Source organism: Corvus hawaiiensis, chromosome 15 (genome assembly GCF_020740725.1).
Source record: "Corvus hawaiiensis isolate bCorHaw1 chromosome 15, bCorHaw1.pri.cur, whole genome shotgun sequence".
NCBI classification, from domain to species: domain Eukaryota; kingdom Metazoa; phylum Chordata; class Aves; order Passeriformes; family Corvidae; genus Corvus; species Corvus hawaiiensis.
The window spans coordinates 18,211,124-18,226,838 of record NC_063227.1 but is presented as its reverse complement, the minus strand read 5'-3'; the positions used below and the strand labels follow the sequence as shown (position 1 = coordinate 18,226,838).

The 15,715-nt window shown below is 58.9% G+C and overlaps 3 protein-coding genes and 1 long non-coding RNA gene across 12 annotated transcripts in view; 2 read left to right on the top strand and 2 right to left on the bottom strand.

Annotated features, from left to right (window-relative positions):
* Positions 1–1,124: 1,124 nt before the first annotated feature.
* LOC125333895 lies at positions 1,125–7,002 on the bottom strand. The gene is made up of 3 exons (XR_007206996.1): positions 6,924–7,002; positions 4,027–5,150; positions 1,125–1,539 (listed from the first exon to the last, which is right to left on the bottom strand). It is a non-coding gene; the product is annotated as an uncharacterized LOC125333895 (long non-coding RNA).
* APBB3 (amyloid beta precursor protein binding family B member 3) lies at positions 5,497–9,803 on the top strand. 2 transcript variants are annotated; one of them, XM_048320195.1, is made up of 13 exons: positions 5,497–5,617; positions 6,460–6,650; positions 6,981–7,057; positions 7,317–7,374; positions 7,556–7,696; positions 8,047–8,174; positions 8,292–8,297; positions 8,379–8,493; positions 8,580–8,667; positions 8,823–8,906; positions 9,048–9,163; positions 9,290–9,472; positions 9,567–9,803. In XM_048320195.1, exons 1-13 carry the CDS (start codon positions 5,569–5,571, stop codon positions 9,786–9,788), a joined length of 1,458 nt encoding a protein of 485 aa, XP_048176152.1. In that variant the 5' UTR covers positions 5,497–5,568; the 3' UTR covers positions 9,789–9,803. The 2 variants fall into 2 exon arrangements, with proteins under 2 accessions (XP_048176152.1, XP_048176151.1); XM_048320194.1 differs by having other exon boundaries at positions 9,048–9,472.
* An 87-nt stretch (positions 9,804–9,890) lies between these two features.
* On the top strand, positions 9,891–11,607 carry SRA1 (steroid receptor RNA activator 1). The gene is made up of 5 exons (XM_048320193.1): positions 9,891–9,993; positions 10,238–10,363; positions 10,572–10,786; positions 10,973–11,081; positions 11,189–11,607. Exons 1-5 carry the CDS (start codon positions 9,969–9,971, stop codon positions 11,419–11,421), a joined length of 708 nt encoding a protein of 235 aa, XP_048176150.1. The 5' UTR covers positions 9,891–9,968; the 3' UTR covers positions 11,422–11,607.
* Positions 11,608–12,275: 668 nt separating this feature from the next.
* The window catches only part of ANKHD1 (ankyrin repeat and KH domain containing 1), a 101,273-nt gene continuing 97,833 nt past the window's right edge, over positions 12,276–15,715 (bottom strand). For all 8 annotated transcript variants that reach the window (XM_048319467.1, XM_048319468.1, XM_048319469.1 and 5 more), the window contains 2 exons: positions 12,670–12,843; positions 12,276–12,499 (listed from right to left, as the gene is read on the bottom strand). In XM_048319467.1, the coding sequence (XP_048175424.1) occupies positions 12,690–12,843 (154 nt within the window). In that variant the 3' untranslated portion in view covers positions 12,276–12,499; positions 12,670–12,689. The remainder of the gene's footprint in view (positions 12,500–12,669; positions 12,844–15,715) is intronic.

The window sequence follows — 15,715 nt, the reverse complement described above, 5'->3', positions numbered from 1 at the left end:
GCCGTGGGGGCCGCAGGTGCTCGGGAGGGCGGGCGAGCGAGGGGCGAGTCCAGGAGCGCTCCCGTGGGTTCGGGTACCTCCGGGCAAGGCCTGGAAGGGGTCGGAAAAACAAGGCATGGAACAGGTAGGCAAGGGCGGGAATGGTACAGCAAGGCAAAGGAAGCCAAACCGAGGCATGGGAGGAGAAGGCAAGGACGGGGTAGGCAAGGGAATGGTGGACAAGGCACAAGCTTGGTAAGGCAAGGGAGGGGTAGGGAGGGGAAGGCAAGGGAGGCATAATCAAGGTAATGCAAGGGAGGGACAGGGTACAAAAGGCAATGCAAGGGAGTGGTTGAAAGGCAAGGCAAGGCAGTGCAAGGGAGCGCCACAAGCTTGGGGCAGAGCGGCTGGAAAGCTGCCCTGTTGGAAAAGGCCCTGGGAATGCTGGTTCACAGTGTCTGAACATGAGCCAGCGTGTGCCCTTGGCCTCCTGGCCTGTACCTGCAAGAGTGTGGCCAGCAGGACCAGGCCAGTGACTTCCCTCTGTCCTGGGTACTGGTGAGGCCACACCTCGAGTGCTGCATCCAGTTCTGAGCCCCTGACGGCAAGAAACACATTGAGGGGCTGTTGCATGTCCAGAGAAGGGACCGGAGCTGGGGAAGGGTCTGTGTGTCAGTCCTACGAGGAGCAGCTGAGGGAGCTGGGGGGGCTCCAATTGGAGAAAAGGAGACTCAGGGGGGACCTTCTCGCTGTCTTCAACTCCCTGACAGGAGAGTGGAAATCAGGCTCTTCTCCCAGGGAACAAGGGACAGGATAAGAGGAAATGGTCTCAAGCTGCACCAGAGAAGGTTCAGGTAGGACATCAGGAAGTTTTTTTTTCACAGAAAGGGTGAAAAAGCACTGGAACAGGCTGCCCAGGGCAGGGGTGAAATCACCATCTCTGGAACTGTGCACAAAACAACGGGACCTAGCACTCAGTGCTCTAGTTTGGTTGGCGAGGTGGTGATTGGTCACAGGTTGGACTCGGTGATTTCAGAGGTCTTTTTAAACCTTAATGATTGCATCATGAAAAGGGCGAAGAAGAGCATTGAAAACCACCTTTGCTGATCTTTTTCATTTAGAATGTTTAATTATATTTGTAGACATTCATTTGTGTTTGCAGTTATGCTTTTCCTAAAGGTTGTGCATGTCAGCCTTAGGCTGTTGAAATGAAAGCTTCCAACAGGATTAAAACTGGGAGCACAGGTAGTAAATGTGAATTAAGCCTTTTTAGTAAATGGAGAATCTACTTTCATCATTAAAATGAAAACAAACCCAGATTTTTCGTTGTTGTTTGATGGCTCGTGTAGTAACCAAAGAAAAAAAGAACAAACCTAGTGCAACACAAATGTGAAACCACACAGTAATTTCAGACATTGTCTCAGTGGGCTGATTAACTGTTTGCAAATACTTAAACATGAGAAAGCGTAGGTGATAATCCATGTTCTACCTTCACAATAAGGCCAGTGGAGCTTCCTCTTCATAAACTGCTGAATATAAGTGTATTGCATAGCCTTTAACCTAGAAAAATAAAATTAAATAATGCCTTTAATAAAAGGTTAAGTAATAACACCAGACACTAATTCTTACCTGGTTTAAATGAAGACAAACTGTATTTCTGTAGTTGAAATTCGATGCTGGTGCAATGTTTCCCCCCATATATTTATATAGCTTAAGGTTTATATGTTTCCTTGTTATACTTTTTAGCATGTACCTCAAGTCTTTACTCATCATCACTATTAGGCAGTGGAACTAATTAAAAAGGGACCAGTACTGCTGCAATGGAGGTCATTTAGATTTTAGTTTAAAGCAGTAAAAATATGCTTAGAACCTCTGGATATAATTTCACATCACTGGTAGGAATCCTGTGAATTAGCAGAGGAAAACAGCCACTTTGCACTGGTGATCCAGTGGTTAAAGAGTTGCAAAATTCTGATTAATTCCTCCACTAACAAAGTAGCTGAAGCTGTTTGGTGGCCTGAGGTGCTGGTTCTGGGAAGAATCAGAACTGTCTCCAGGAAATTAGATGAAGCCAAGAGCAGCATTTACTCTTACTAACACTCAACATTTTAGCTGCTGATTTTAAGTTCCTGTGAGAAGTACTGGTTCCTCATATTAATTATTTGTGTTCCAGGGTGTGTGTGCTTCAGACTGGCAGGGAATTGATTTCCTCACTGTCAATCCCCACCCCCAGGGTTCCAGGCTTTCTGAGATGAATTAGTAGTGGGTGACAGCAAAATTTAAATGTGTTATCTGAGTGTGTGTGAAGCAGCTTGAGAAACTGAAACTATGGATACTTCTGCACTCAGTATTATAAGAGAGGTGTGAAATGATCAGAGGATATTAACAGCATTTCTTAAAAAATCTTATGCAAGAGGCAGTGCTCCAGAGAACTCTCTGGGATATGGGATGGAACTGTATGTACCAATTCAATCCATAGTGCCAATAGCTCACAGCAGCTCTGCAAATCAGTGCTGTTTACAGAAACCAAGCAGTTAAACAGAGGGAAAAAAAAGGCTTATTGGAATTACAGTTTCAAATGTGATGCTCTGGGATTTTTTCTGCATTTCAAAGTCTTGATTCCATAGGTTTAGGGGGTTGATTTGGACCTGTCTGAGTTCATCTTGTGGCCTCTTCCTTTCCTCTCTGCTTGACTTGCACAACTGAGGTGGAAATAAGTGATGGTGGAAGCACAGAAACAGCTTAAGCTGTGTTTTTTTTCTGCCAGGTGGGGTGTTGGGACAGGGATATTTGATAACTACAGATAACTGAATCTGGGCTGCATAGCATGATCTTGGTTTTCCAGTAGCTGGGAGGACAGTGGTGGAAAAGCAGAATTGCTGCCTAAGATTTCACTTGATTTCTTTTATGAAGGGTTTTCATAACCTGAAAATTATTGATCTGTCACAACCAGAAACCTCCTTCTCCAGAGTGAATGAAGACACACACCGGAAAAAATTGCCTGATGGAACATGGATATTTTCTTTGAAGGAGATTCTGTCTTTTGTCTCAGGAGCAGTGCAGAGAGAAACCTTGTATGTTTATTCCCTGGAAATATGGCCTATACAAAAGATCTGGTTAGGAGTCAAGTTATCTATTTTGTTGTCTTAGGTAAAACTGAGCTGGACCTGCTGAGATCTGAATCTGATTTCAGCTATGGAGTGCTTTCATGACATGTAATGAGCCTCTTTAGGTGTCTTTTGATCTGCAGTTGACAGATCTGAGAACCCAGACTGCTCCAAGGAAGCCCTGTGAGTTGTTTTTTCTCTTTTTGAGGGAAGTATCAGAGGGACTGAGAGATCCCCCTTATATTGTGAAGAGATCTAGCTGGTGATTGTACTAGAAAGATAAAATTCAATCTCTACAAGGAGAAATCCTTTTCCACTTCTCCAGGATTTCATTATTCAGGCCAGAAGAAGAGAGTTTTGGTTTCTAACCCAGCACCAAAAATGACACTTGCCACCGTACTTCTGCTTCAAGCACAAATCAAACCAAGCCAAACCCAGATCTCTCACTCTTCAGGGCCAACACCAGAAAATTATGGCAGCTGTAGAATTACAAGATGACTCATACCTTTCCCTGAGAAGTATAATGGGTATAGGCTTTCCTTATCCTTATCGTTATACTTTTCTTATCCTTTTCCTCTCATGAACCACCCAAAACTTCACCACTCTTTCCCAGGAAGCTCTGAACAGCACCACTGCACAGAAGAAATATGATTTAGTGAGGGTCTAGGACAGACCGCAGTGCTGAAACATGCTGCTGAGGCAGGCAGCCAGATCTACCGCTGCCTACACATCACCAAAATATTTTCTCTCTTTTCTTCCTCCCCTAGTCCCTCCCTTTCCCCTTCTCATGCCTGTTCCCTGAAACATCCCATATGACATTTCATACAGTTCATAAGTTCTGCTCTGCGCCATCCCCAGATTCTCCTCCCTTGCTGTAAGTCTTGCATCACATGGGCCATCATTGCCCTTAAGCTTCAAGACATTGCCAGGAGAGAGTTACCTTCACCTTGGTGGGCTTGGATGAGCCAGAAGAGGAGTGGGAAGAGTTTGTGTTGGGGTTGTTGCCTCCCGTCTGATCGGCTGAGTGTGGTTTTTGAAAGTGAAATGTGTGTTAAGGACAAGGAGAGACGTGCAGCAGAGGATACCAGAGCACTGCTAGTCACCATAATAGGCTTGTTCCTGGCAGGGGTGAGCTCACTCCTGCAAACTGGAAAAGGTGGAAGTCTGGGGAAAGCAGAAGTCAAGGTGAGACCTGTGACCCCTCAGACACATCTGAACACAGGGAGCCACGAGCCTCCCCTGCTCTCTCTGTTGGGCTGGGTTGGGCAAATAATGTCCCAAGCACAAAGTGCTTGAATCAAGTGTTAGAAATCCAACTAGCTCTGGACAGACACAGAAGAAAAAGCCTGTCTCCAAAAAAGCAGCTGCCACCAGGAGACAGAAATTATTGTGGACAATTGCAAGGCTGGATTATGGAGCTGGTACTGTTCTCAGGCCATAGGAGCAGGATTAAAATGCAAATAGGAGAGGAGGGTGTCTCACAAAATCAGAGGCATGTTAGCCCATGAAATGTGTGAATGAGGCCAAGCAAAGAGGCAACGCCTCACTGAAAGAGAGGGACCAAGCATGGAAAATCCATTTTGCACTTCCAAAAACTGCGAGCTCTGTGGATGACTGTGTGGAAAGGAGCAGGGCAGTTGAGGTGGCATGGGAGGCTCAAGGGCTGTATGCAGGACCACCAGCTTCTGGCTCTGAAGAAGAAAATGTGGAGAGGCCATGATGGACTGTCTGGAAAGGCACCTGTAGCAAACCATCTTGCTGCAAGTCTTGCATCACATGGGCCATCATCATCTTGGAATATTTCATCAGGCAACTGTAGCTTGGAACGACTTTGTCCTGAGCAGTATTCAAGGAGCTCCATGGGGAATTCAGATGTACAACAAATGACTCCAGAGCTTCTGTTCCTGTGTGCTGAGCATTAGCCAGGATTGTCCACTCAGGGTAGAATGGAAAAAAGTCTCAAACTGGAGATGCAAAGAAGGGGAAGGTGACCAGCATGGACATTTGGATGCCTTCAGCACTGACTGGTGTGGGCTGGACACAGGCAGAAGGGAATGGGCAGACCTGGGCACGAATGGAGAATGAACATGGGATAAGCGTGGGTGGAGAGGAATGATGGTGATCTGTGGGAACAGGGAAGGGAATGGAGGAACCCTAAGAGTGGATGGAGGAGAAGGGAATGAACCTGAGGGCACAAGGGGCTGACCTGGCTCTGCTGTCTGTCGCACTCAGGAACCTCCTTTCCAGCCCCAAAAGCCCCTTCCCTCCGCAGGGTCCAATTTTCTGCCCCGAGACACACCCCAAGGGCCCTGGACAACCCCGCCCCTTCCCCAGCTCCGTCCGGGCGATCCCCCCGCGCCCCCCCGGCTCTCTCCAGCCCCGCCCCCGGCCCGCCCCGGCCCCACCCTCCCGCCGCAGCCGCCGCGGGTCCGGGCCTGGGCAGGCGGCGGCGGGGGCGCCGCGCCGGGCGGGCGGCGGGGCCATGCTGGGCAAGGACTACATGCTGGCCATCGTCCTGGTCAACTGCGACGGTCAGCGCGGCGGGCAGGGCGGGCACGGGCACAGCCTGAGGGGTCAGGGGCGGGTTGCAGGACCGGGGACGAGTTGCGGGGCCGGGGTCGGGTTGCGGGGCCGGGGTCGGGTTGCGGGGCCGGGGTCGGGTTGCGGGGCGGGGCCCCGAGGGTGGGAGCGGCGGCCGCGCCCGGCGCTGTCCGCGGTGCTGATCGGGGCCCGGCCCGGCCCCGCCGCTTCCCCCCCCGCCAAGGTCGCCGGGAGCCCACCCACTCCGGGGCCAGCTCCATATCCAGGTCCCCCCACCCCCAGAGCACCCCCACCCTCCCATGCCCGGGACTTCCATCCCCCGGGACCCCCGCCCAGCCCCACAGCCCCGGCCGGTCGGAGCGCGCCGCCCCCGCGGGCCCGGGCTCACTTCGGCCGCGCTGCGCCACGGGCTCGAGTCGGTGCCCGCGCAGGGCTGGGGGAGAGGGGGCCACGGCTGCCCTCCCTCCGGCTGCAGCCCCCGGGCACAATCGTCTGCCCGGAGCCCGGGTCTGTCCCGGCGCCTTTCCCGGCCGGGGGCAGGGGAGCACTGGGCTGGAGGCCGTGGGCCCTGGCCTCTGTGCCCCGCCGGGGTTCCGCTCTCCCCCCAGGAGCCAGCGAGGCAGTTCCCTGCACTGGGGTCTGCCACCGCCGCAGCCTCGCTGGCATCGTGCCACGTTCCCTCGCCAGGCTCCTCTCCTGGCCCATGAGCCCAGCCACGCACCCAGAGGCCACCGCAGGACCCTTTCGCTGCTGGGCAAAGCTGTTGGCTCCTCAGGGCAGCTGGGGGATCTTCCTCCCCACCCAGTATCTCACACACTCTCTCTCTGCACAGACAACCTCTGGAGCGACCAGAGCCTGGAGACAGACCCTGACCTCCCCCCAGGCTGGAGGAAAATCTGTGACTCTCTGGGTACCTATTACTGGCATGTGCCAACAGGCACGACACAGTGGCAGCACCCTGCACGCACCACTAGCCCGGGAGGGCACACAGAGGCTGATGGAGAGGAAACGCTCCAGGGAAGGGTACGGAATGTGGGCAAGGGTGTGAGGGCTGTTGTTGGATTCCACCCCTGGCAGAAGCCTGCTGAAGGGCCCTCTGGGCATGACTGGTCCAGCCTCCCCTTGGAGCACCCTGTCTGTGTCACCCTGAAGTCCTGCTCAGCCCATTCATGTCTGGGTTTAAGCCCTTTGAAAGGTTCTGGCGGGCCCCATCCTGCGGCTCCTCCTGGTTGGATTCATCTTGACTACCCAAGATGCTCACAAGCTTGCTGCTGTCCTGGGAGGGAGGGCTCCTACCTGGTGCCTCCAGACTGCTTCTCTTGCAGCTGTCACCCCTTTCCTCTTCTCTCCCAGGAATGTCAGGCCCCTGCAGCAAAGCACTCAGCAAAGGACAGGCCCATTCCCAGCCCCATGGCTTCGCTGTCCCGGAGGTAGGGCTATCCTTGTGCTTTGCTGGCTTGTTTGTGGGGTACTGTTGATCCTTGACCAGCGCTGGGTGCTGGGCCCTGGTGCTCCCCCCCCAGAGTAGCCACCCATGCTGAAACCAGCAGGACCATGCTGGGCACCCCCAAGGGATGCTTCCCAGCTGGTGGCATGGGGGTCTGCTGGTTCCAAGGCATCCTGATGCTTCCCTGGGTGCTGCAGGAGCACGCAGAGGGAGCTTCCCCTCACTGCCCCATCCCTCTGCAGGCACTCACTGTCCTGGCACGGAGATGACTTCCAGCACAGCGCAGAGCCCGGCTCCAAGGTACCGCACCCGCCAGCTTCACTGCTGCATCGTGGGCTGTGCTGGCAGAAGAGGAGGAGGGTGGCAGCTGGCAGGGATGTGGATGGGAGCCAGAGCAGGGGTGACCACTCTGGCACGGTGAGCGGTGCAGGGCGAAGGTGGCTGTGCCAGTGGCACTGGAGCTCCCTGTGTCTCTGCTCAGTGCTTTGCTGTGCGCTCTTTGGGCTGGGTGGAGATCCCCGAGGAGGACCTGGCACCTGGCAAGAGCAGCATCGCCGTCAACAACTGCATCCAGCAGCTCTCCAACAGCAAGGGCCAGAGCTCTGCGGAGAACCAGGGTGAGGTAAGAGCCTGGAATGGTGCTGCCAGGCAGGGTCCCTTGCTGAGACTGGACTGTGCTGGAGGGGAGCAGGGACCAGTGCTGGTGGTAGAGTCAACTCTCCACACAGAGCATCCATCCGATGGTCCCAGGTGTAGAGCAGGTGGGTCTGACAGGGCTATTCCTTGGGAACAGTGCCAGGGTGCCAGGGTGAGTATGGGAATGGTAGCTGGGAAGGGCAGGGGAGGAACAGGGCTGACCTCCCCAGTTGGGGCAGAGTAGGCTGGGGGGACAGGGGTTTGCCTACACAGGGCTTGGGTGCTGGGGATGCCCAGGCTGTCTGCCAGGCTGAGGGAACCACTGCCCCTCTGCAGGGCCAGGACCTAGTGATGATTCTGAAGAAGGACACCATGAGCCTGGTGGACCCCCTCGACCGCAGCCTCATCCATCGCCAGCCCATCCTCAACATCCGTGTCTGGGGTGTTGGCTGCAACAACGGCAGGTGCCAGGGGCTAGGGCAGAGCTAGGGGCCAGGGGAGTGGCTCTGCTCACTTGGGGGGAGGCACCCCAGCAGTGACCTGTCCCTTCTCCTCCCTCCCGACTGCTGCCACGGCTGCAGGGACAGGTAAGGGGGCACGGGGCTGGGGGAAAGTACAGGCAGGGGCTGCCCTGTCGGGGTCTCACTGACTTGCTCGTGGCCTTGCAGAGACTTCGCCTTTGTGGCCAGTGATAAGGACACCTGCGTGCTCAAGTGTCACGTGTTTCACTGCAATGTGCCTGCCAAGGGCATCGCCAAGGCTCTGCATGAGATGTGCTCCAAGGTGGGATGCAGGGGCCCCGGAGGGTGTGAGCATGGCCTGGGGGTCTCGGGGGTGAGGCGAGGCACCGGGACCCCCGTCTCTTGCAGATCGTGGCCGAGCGAGCCGTAGCGAGCAGCAGGCTGCCACGCGCCGCCACGCTGGAGCCCATCTCCGCCGAGGACCTGCCACTGCAAGGTACTGTCCCCAAGCACTGCCGGCTGCTCCCCCTGCCCACAGTCCGTCTTTGAGCCAGAACCCTCTGGCTTGTCCGGCTGTTTCCCCGGGGTCCTTGGGTATGGGGGCACACAGCAGGGGACACAGCAGTAGCCCCACCTCTCCCGTCCTGGCAGTGGATATCCTAGAAGCGGTGAGGCAGTCGATGCAGACCTACGAGGCGCTGTACATCGGCAGCCTGCCCGTGCCCAGGGCCATGGGTAAGCGCCGCTGCTCCCCCGTAGCTGGGGGACGCCCAGAAAGCTCCCCCGTGCAGTGGGGCGGCCGGGCAGCCCTGGAGGAGCCCTGCCCACACCATGGCCGCAGCCGGGGCCGGTGGGATGGGGTGTCCCTCTCCCCAGGGATGGATGTGTTGAACGAGGCCATCGAGAAGCTGACGAGGCGCCCTGGGCGGGAGAACTGGACGCCGTCCCTCATCTACGTGTCCGACACGGCCATGAGGGTGCACCCGGCGCAGGTGGGGAGGGCACAGGGGGCTGTGGCCGGAGCGGGCACGGCGCTGCCTCCCGGACAGCGGACCTGGGGCGCGGCAGGGCCGCCCGGGCGGCGGCCAGGGGTGGATGGGCCCGCGGGGTCCCCGCAGGAGCCCGAGGAGGCGGCGCACATCTGGGAATGCCAGGTGCGGTACGTGACCTTCCTGGGGGTGGGCCGGGACGCGCACACCTTCGCGCTCATCGTGGACACGGGGCGACGCTTCCAGTGCGCGGCCTTCTGGTGCGAGCCCGACGCGGGCACCATCTCGGAGGCAGTGCAGGCCGCCTGCATGGTGAGCACCGGCGGCTGGAGACGCCCGGCCCTGGGGCGGGCGGGGGTGACCCCGGTGCGGAGTCCCCCCCGCGCTGCCTCTCGTGTCCCCGCAGGTGCAGTACCAGAAGTGCCTCGTGGCCGCCGCACCGGGGGCGAAGGCGAAGAGCGCGGCTGGCCGGGGCCGGGCCGGGCCGGAGGCCGCGGGGGACGCTGCCCTCGGGGCGGCCAAGGCGGGGGGGGGCGGCGGCGGGGCGGGGGCCGGGGCCCGCAAGCGGGGACTCCTCTCCTTCCTGGAGGTGTTCCGCCTCCGGCGGGCCCTCCTGCACAGCCCGTAGCGGGCCGGGCCGGGCCGGGGCCGGGGCTGGGGCCGCCGGGGAGGAGCCCCGGACCCCAACCCCGGCCCCGGCCCCGCCTCCGGCCCCGAGCGCGGCCCCCGGCGGGGCGGGGACGCGCCCGGCCCCGCCCCTCCCCGCCCCAGCGGCCGGAAGGGGCGGGCCCGGGCGTGACGTGGCGGGATGGCGGAGTCCTACGTGAAGCCGGGTGAGGGGGCGCGGGGCGCGCGCGCGGCGCTTCCGGTGCGTGGTGGGGGGTCCCGGTAGCGGGACAGTGCGGCTCTGCCCGGGAGGGACCCGCGGGGCCGCGCCCGGGGATCGGCTCCGCCGGGGGCCCGTGTGTCGGGGGACGCCAGGGCAATACCGGGTGTGAGGAGCGCCGGGAGGGACGTGCCGGGGGTCCCGCCCGGGGCGGGGGCCCCTCGGTCTCACCGCGCCCTTCACCGCTGCAGGGAACCAGGAGCGCGGCTGGAACGACCCCCCCCAGTTCTCGTACGGGCTGCAGGCGCAAGCCGGGGGCTCCCGCCGGACCCCGCTCACCCGCCGGGCTGCCCCCCCGCCTGCGGGGGCACTCCCAGGTCAGCACCGCGGAGCCCCCGCCAGTCCCTCCACCCTGCCCGGCCCCAGGGGCCGCTCCCCGCCTGGATCCGCGGGGACCTGCGGCCCGGCCCCCCCAGCCGCGGTGCTGGGGTCAGCGGAGCCGGGGCTCTGGGCCCCCCTTCTGCGGGGCCCGGTGCCAGCTGATTCCGAGCTGACGGGCTCGGCACCACCGCCTCTGCCCCGCAGGTGCCCCCCCGGACCCGCCCAGTGCCCCCTCTGACCCCGCAGCGCCGCCCCCCCGGGCTCTGGGGCCGCCCCCGCAGGGTGCTGTCGGCGCTGCCCCGCGGGCCGAGGGCCGGCCGAGCGCGGCGTGCCCGGAGCAGGAGGAGCGCAGCGTGTCCGCCGACACCGTCCTCGCCCCGCTGCGGGCAGCCCTGGACGCCTGCCGGGCCACGGTGCAGGTGAGGTCGCGGCCCCTCCCGCCACCTCTGACCCCGCCGTGCAGGAGGGGCGGCAGCCGGGGCAGCCAGGCGGGGGCTGCTTGTTCCCAGGAGACCTGAGGGGGAAAGAGAGCCGCCCCTGCCCCGGGGGCTCCCCTGAGCTGGTGGGGGCACATCCCCTCGCTCCCAGCTCACCTCTGCTTCCAGAAACAAGTGTGCAATGACATCGGGCGGCGGCTGACAGTGCTGGAGGACGCATGGGCTCAGGGGAAGCTGTCGGCACCAGTGAGGAAGAGGATGAGCCTCCTGGTGCAAGGTATGGGGTGAAGGGGGGCTGCATCCGCACCAGCAACAGGCCCTGGGGCAGAGGCACCTGCGCGACAGTGAATTCTGTGCCCTTGATGGGGTCCCCTGTCCTGGCAGAGCTTCAGCAGCAGCACTGGGATGCAGCTGATGAGATCCACCGCTCGCTTATGGTGGACCACGTGAACGAGGTGAGCCAGTGGATGGTGGGCGTCAAGCGCCTCATCGCTGAGACGCGGGACCTGCCCACCAGAGAGACAACAGACGGCAGCGCTGACACCGAGCCCACATCCGAGCCCACAGCTGAGCCCGCAACCGAGACTGCGACCGAGCCGGGGCAGGAGGAGCCCTGACACCAGGGACGGGGCTGTGGACTGTGACCGGGGCAGCCCCTGCCCAGGGCCACTGCTGCTGGAGGGAGTCTGGGCACCCCCTCTGCCTCCCAATCCTCATCCAGGAAAAGGGGATTTTAATCATTGCGACATTTTAGTGGCGATTCATTATGTTTAATAAACAGCACCAACCTGCCCTCTCCCACAGTCTGCCTGAGGTTCTGGCACTGACTGGTCCTGCGTCTCCCCGGGGTCAGCAGGAGATGGAATTGCTGGGTGAGGCCATGGCTGCTTCATCAGGCTTGGCCAAGGGGCTTGGGCCTTGGCAGAGTGCTCTTACCCAACAGGATGTCAAGGGAAGGATCAGCAGCAGTTGGCTGGAGCAGGCAATACTGTGTGGCCTTGCTGCACTGGCTGGCAAAGCTTGGCCTCTCATCTGGCAGTGGGGGGCCTACAGCAGCCCCAGAGCCCAGCCCTGCTGCAGGAGGGGTCCAGGCTGGCTGGGGAGGCCAATGTGCCAACAGCCCCTGGCATGACCAGGGTTTGTGCTGCAGCCACAGCCCCGGCTCCCATCTGGGTTCCTGCTGTTCTGGCACAGCTCAGACCTGAGTCTGGAACCCAAGAGACCTGGGTGACCTCAGGGACAGGGAGGTCCAGGGACAGACACATGCCCAGTCAGGTGTTAACTGTGCTGTTCCCCCCATGTTCACGGGGCAGTCTCACCAGCTGCCTCCACCACAGCTGAGAACAGACCCCCAGGCCTTCACCACCGCCCACCTGAGTGTCACCCTCTGCACCCTCCTGGTGCTGCTCACCGTCCCTCCCCGGGGGCAAGGACCCCGCTGAGCCCTGACAAAGACACACACCAGGTTAGCTCAGGGGTTTCACGGTGTTTATTGATCAAGCATGAGCTCCTAGGCAATTGCACCAGCCACTTGTGCTAGAGCCTGAGGTGTCACACGTCCATCCCCAGCAACAGAGAGGGCTGCAGCCAGCTGGTCACGGTGCCAGCACCTCCATGAGGCCCAGGAACAGGCCCAGCCATGGCCTGGAGACGGGGAGATGGAAACTCAGATGTCCATCTCAAACTGGTCTTGATCTGCAAGGGCATGGATGGATACAGGACCAGGGTTAGGGTGGGGCTGGCTTGGCAGATATGGGCAGGCAAAGGGGGCAGGAGCTGGAACTGGGGCTAGGTTGGGATCTTGCCTTGTCCCATGCCCCTGGAAGGTGGTCCACGGGCAGGGGCTGCGGCCCTGGGCTGCTCACCTGGCATGGCCTCTTCGCTCTCATTCCGCTCCTTGAGCTCCTCCAGCTTGACGAGGCTGGACTGGGCCAGGGATGTGACACCGGGGGTCTGGGGCAGGCAGCAGGGAGGGGTCCTGGCCGCGGGTGAATTCTTGCACTCCAGCAGGAACTTGCGGTCGCAGATGATGCGGGTACCTGCCAAAAGCGGGGGGCTGTCAGGCACTGCTGGCCCTGGCCACCCCCGCCCCTGAGCACCTCAGCCCAGAGCAGGGGGTGGGACCCAGTGCTCGGCCATGGCTCATGGATACGTCTGGAGCCACCATGGGGCTTCCCACAAGGCAGCGCCTGTGACGCCCATCCTGCCCAGCAGCTACTCCCCACATTACTCCTCCCCTTCAGGCTCCTGGAGCTCTGCAGGATGCAGCACATGGTGTCCAGCCTCCAAAGGGCTACCCATGGTGGCCAACACAGGCCACTCCTGTGTTGCCTGGAGGGCAGGGCCAGTCCTGGGGCACACAGCGAGGCCCCAGCCTGCTGGCCAGGCAGCAACAGTTCAGTGCGGTGCCCTGTTCGAGGGTGGAGCAGCAAGGGGTGGGTATCCCACTGTGGGCACCCTAGGGACCCCATTCCCATCGTCTCAGCCAGGCACCTGCTGCTCCCTGCAAGAGGACAACAGCTGGGTTCGATGGCACGCCTCCTCCTCCAGCCTGCTGGGTGTGCAGTGTCCACCTGGGGCAAACACTGCCTCCTCCCCATGCTCCAACTGCCTGCCAGCAACGCCTGAAGTCGCAAGAGCCTGTGTGCCACGTCTGCAGCCCTGCCATCCCCTGCCCCTCCCTCCCTGCAGCCGAGCGCCACTTCCCTGCAGTGGGTGCAGCCCAGGGTTCCGGGAGCCCAGAGCTGCTGCCCAAGGTGCCGGTGAGCCCGGAGCTCCAGCTCGGCACCACAAACATCTTACACAGCCCGCGCCTGCCACAGCCCCACAGCCCTGGGCTGGGCTCTCTCACCCCAGAGACGCTTAATTGAAGGCACATGATGGAGCCAGTGCCCGCAGGGTGGGCACATGTGGCTCTGCCCAAACATGCCCAGCTCAGGAATGAGGCACATGCTTCCCCAAGGACAGACAGCAAAGAAAAGGACCTGCTCAACGGCTGACCCAGGGCGTCAGAAGGGGGAAAGAGGACAGGTCTGGGGCAGCCCTGCCACCCAGGGCTGGTGAACTCGGCTGGGCACGAACTCTGGCGTTGCCCCCGTGCTTTCCCTGGATCCAGCCAGCCCGCCCTGAGGGACCAGCACTGCACTCACCAGCCCCCTGGCACTGCCACCAGCCCACTCCCCAGAAGCACAAGTCCCTGCCTCTGCCCTCCAGTACCCGTGGGGCAGTGATGGTCTGAACTTCAAGCAGGATCTTCCTACAAAACTTTGGGGTTCCCTTTTCCACTTCAGTGGAGGCTGCTCGGGCCACTCGGAGCTGGTGCCCAGAGCAAGTGCCTGTGTCCCCAGGGAAGGAGCTGCACAGGGGAGAACCCAGCAAGGGACCCATGCATAGGCTGCCTACACGTGGCCAAGGCTGTTCCAGGGACAGCCCCAGCCCCATCCCCATCCCCATCCCCATCCCCATCCTGGGTCTTGTCCCCTGGTATCACAGAGTAGAGACTGTGCCACCCGCCCTGGAGCTGCAGCCGGGATGGGGAGACACTGGCTCTCCAGGATGGGGCAGGAGGAGGTGGCACTGCTTGCTGCAGCCAAGGAACCCATAGAAGCAGGCACCCTACCCCTCCTCTGCACCTCGCCCCGAGAGCACACACCTACGGCACCACAACACTGCTTGTTTTCAATACAGTTGCTGCTGACACGTGTCCCTGGCCCATGCAGGGCGTTGGACTGGGTGATCTTTAAGGCCACTTCCAACACAAACCCTTCTGTGACTGATTCTTTGTATCTCCTTTGGTGTTGGCACTACCAGTGGGGCAGCAGCAGTTAAATTTTTTTTGCATTTCATCCTCAAATACCAAGAAAAATATCTGAATATACCATCCAGTAGTGCTTCCAAGGCTGATTTGCCTGTGGTACTTGGATGCTGCTTGTGCAGTTTGAGTTTTCAGTACTTCTTTATCTTTTTTCTGGGGAAACTCTGCTGCTGCATGTAAGGATTTGTCTGGATAAGGTGGAAGAAGGTGGAAGGTGAAGTCTCTGCCTAGTCTGAGACTGATCCATTAGATTAGACACTATGTGCACTGGAGTTTTCTGCTTAAGGAATGGATCCAACATTCCATGTAGTTACTGCATCACTTTGAAGCAAAAGCAGAAATAGGCACAGTCCAAGTGCAGAAAGTAGAGAACTGGGTCAGGAATTAATGTTCATCTTAAGCAGCATGAAAAAATCCTCTTCTTCCTCACAGAAAGGACTTGAGGAGCTCTTAGCAGATTTACAGCACTACAAGAAGCTTAGAACTGAATCTATTACATTTTCCTCTAGTGGGAAGCACTTTTCTAAGATCCTCTTCTGGGCAGATGAAGGAACCCTGCATTCACCTATCAAAACCTGATCTCTCAGGCGACCACCTGCTGCAAGTGCCAGAAGCAGCAGAACTAATCGAGAAGGAAAAAACCAGAACACAGAAGCAGGTTCACACAAATAAAAGGCTCACAAGTGGCAAGGGCAAGGACTCTGCAGACATCTGTGGCTCCGAACCCTCCCAGACCTGACTGCACCCACGTGCTCAGTACATCACCCTGGGGAGATGCATCACCGGGCACAGCAGCAGCAGCTACTGAGGACAATAACATACAGCCCTTTCCAAAATTCTCACACACAACCTATAAATGCTGTTTGCCTTTTATTGAGTATTCAGGTAAATATTTCACATTAATACAGGCTACATAAAGTAGAGCCACTATACGACATGAAATTTACTCAGCTTTTCCTTTTAAGTCTGTAAACAATTATACAGGTATTTACCACCCTAAAAGGTTGGAATCATGTCATCAGCTAGTTCTCTGCTGCATACAAGGAGCATTCAGTAGTGTTTAGCCAAAAGCACTAGTTTTGTCTGATTTTTAAGTT

What these genes read in the sequence shown, in the direction of transcription:
- APBB3 (XM_048320194.1), top strand. Translation starts at nt 5,569, where the DNA reads ATGCTGGGCAAGGACTACATGCTGGCCATCGTCCTGGTCAACTGCGAC. An exon ending in ATGGCTTCGCTGTCCCGGAG is followed by an intron (nt 7,058 to 7,316) that starts GTAGGGCTATCC and finishes ATCCCTCTGCAG; the next exon opens with GCACTCACTGTCCTGGCACG. An exon ending in CTGCGGAGAACCAGGGTGAG is followed by an intron (nt 7,697 to 8,046) that starts GTAAGAGCCTGG and finishes GCCCCTCTGCAG; the next exon opens with GGCCAGGACCTAGTGATGAT.
- SRA1 (XM_048320193.1), top strand. Translation starts at nt 9,969, where the DNA reads ATGGCGGAGTCCTACGTGAAGCCGG. An exon ending in GGAGTCCTACGTGAAGCCGG is followed by an intron (nt 9,994 to 10,237) that starts GTGAGGGGGCGC and finishes TCACCGCTGCAG; the next exon opens with GGAACCAGGAGCGCGGCTGG. An exon ending in GATGAGCCTCCTGGTGCAAG is followed by an intron (nt 11,082 to 11,188) that starts GTATGGGGTGAA and finishes CTGTCCTGGCAG; the next exon opens with AGCTTCAGCAGCAGCACTGG.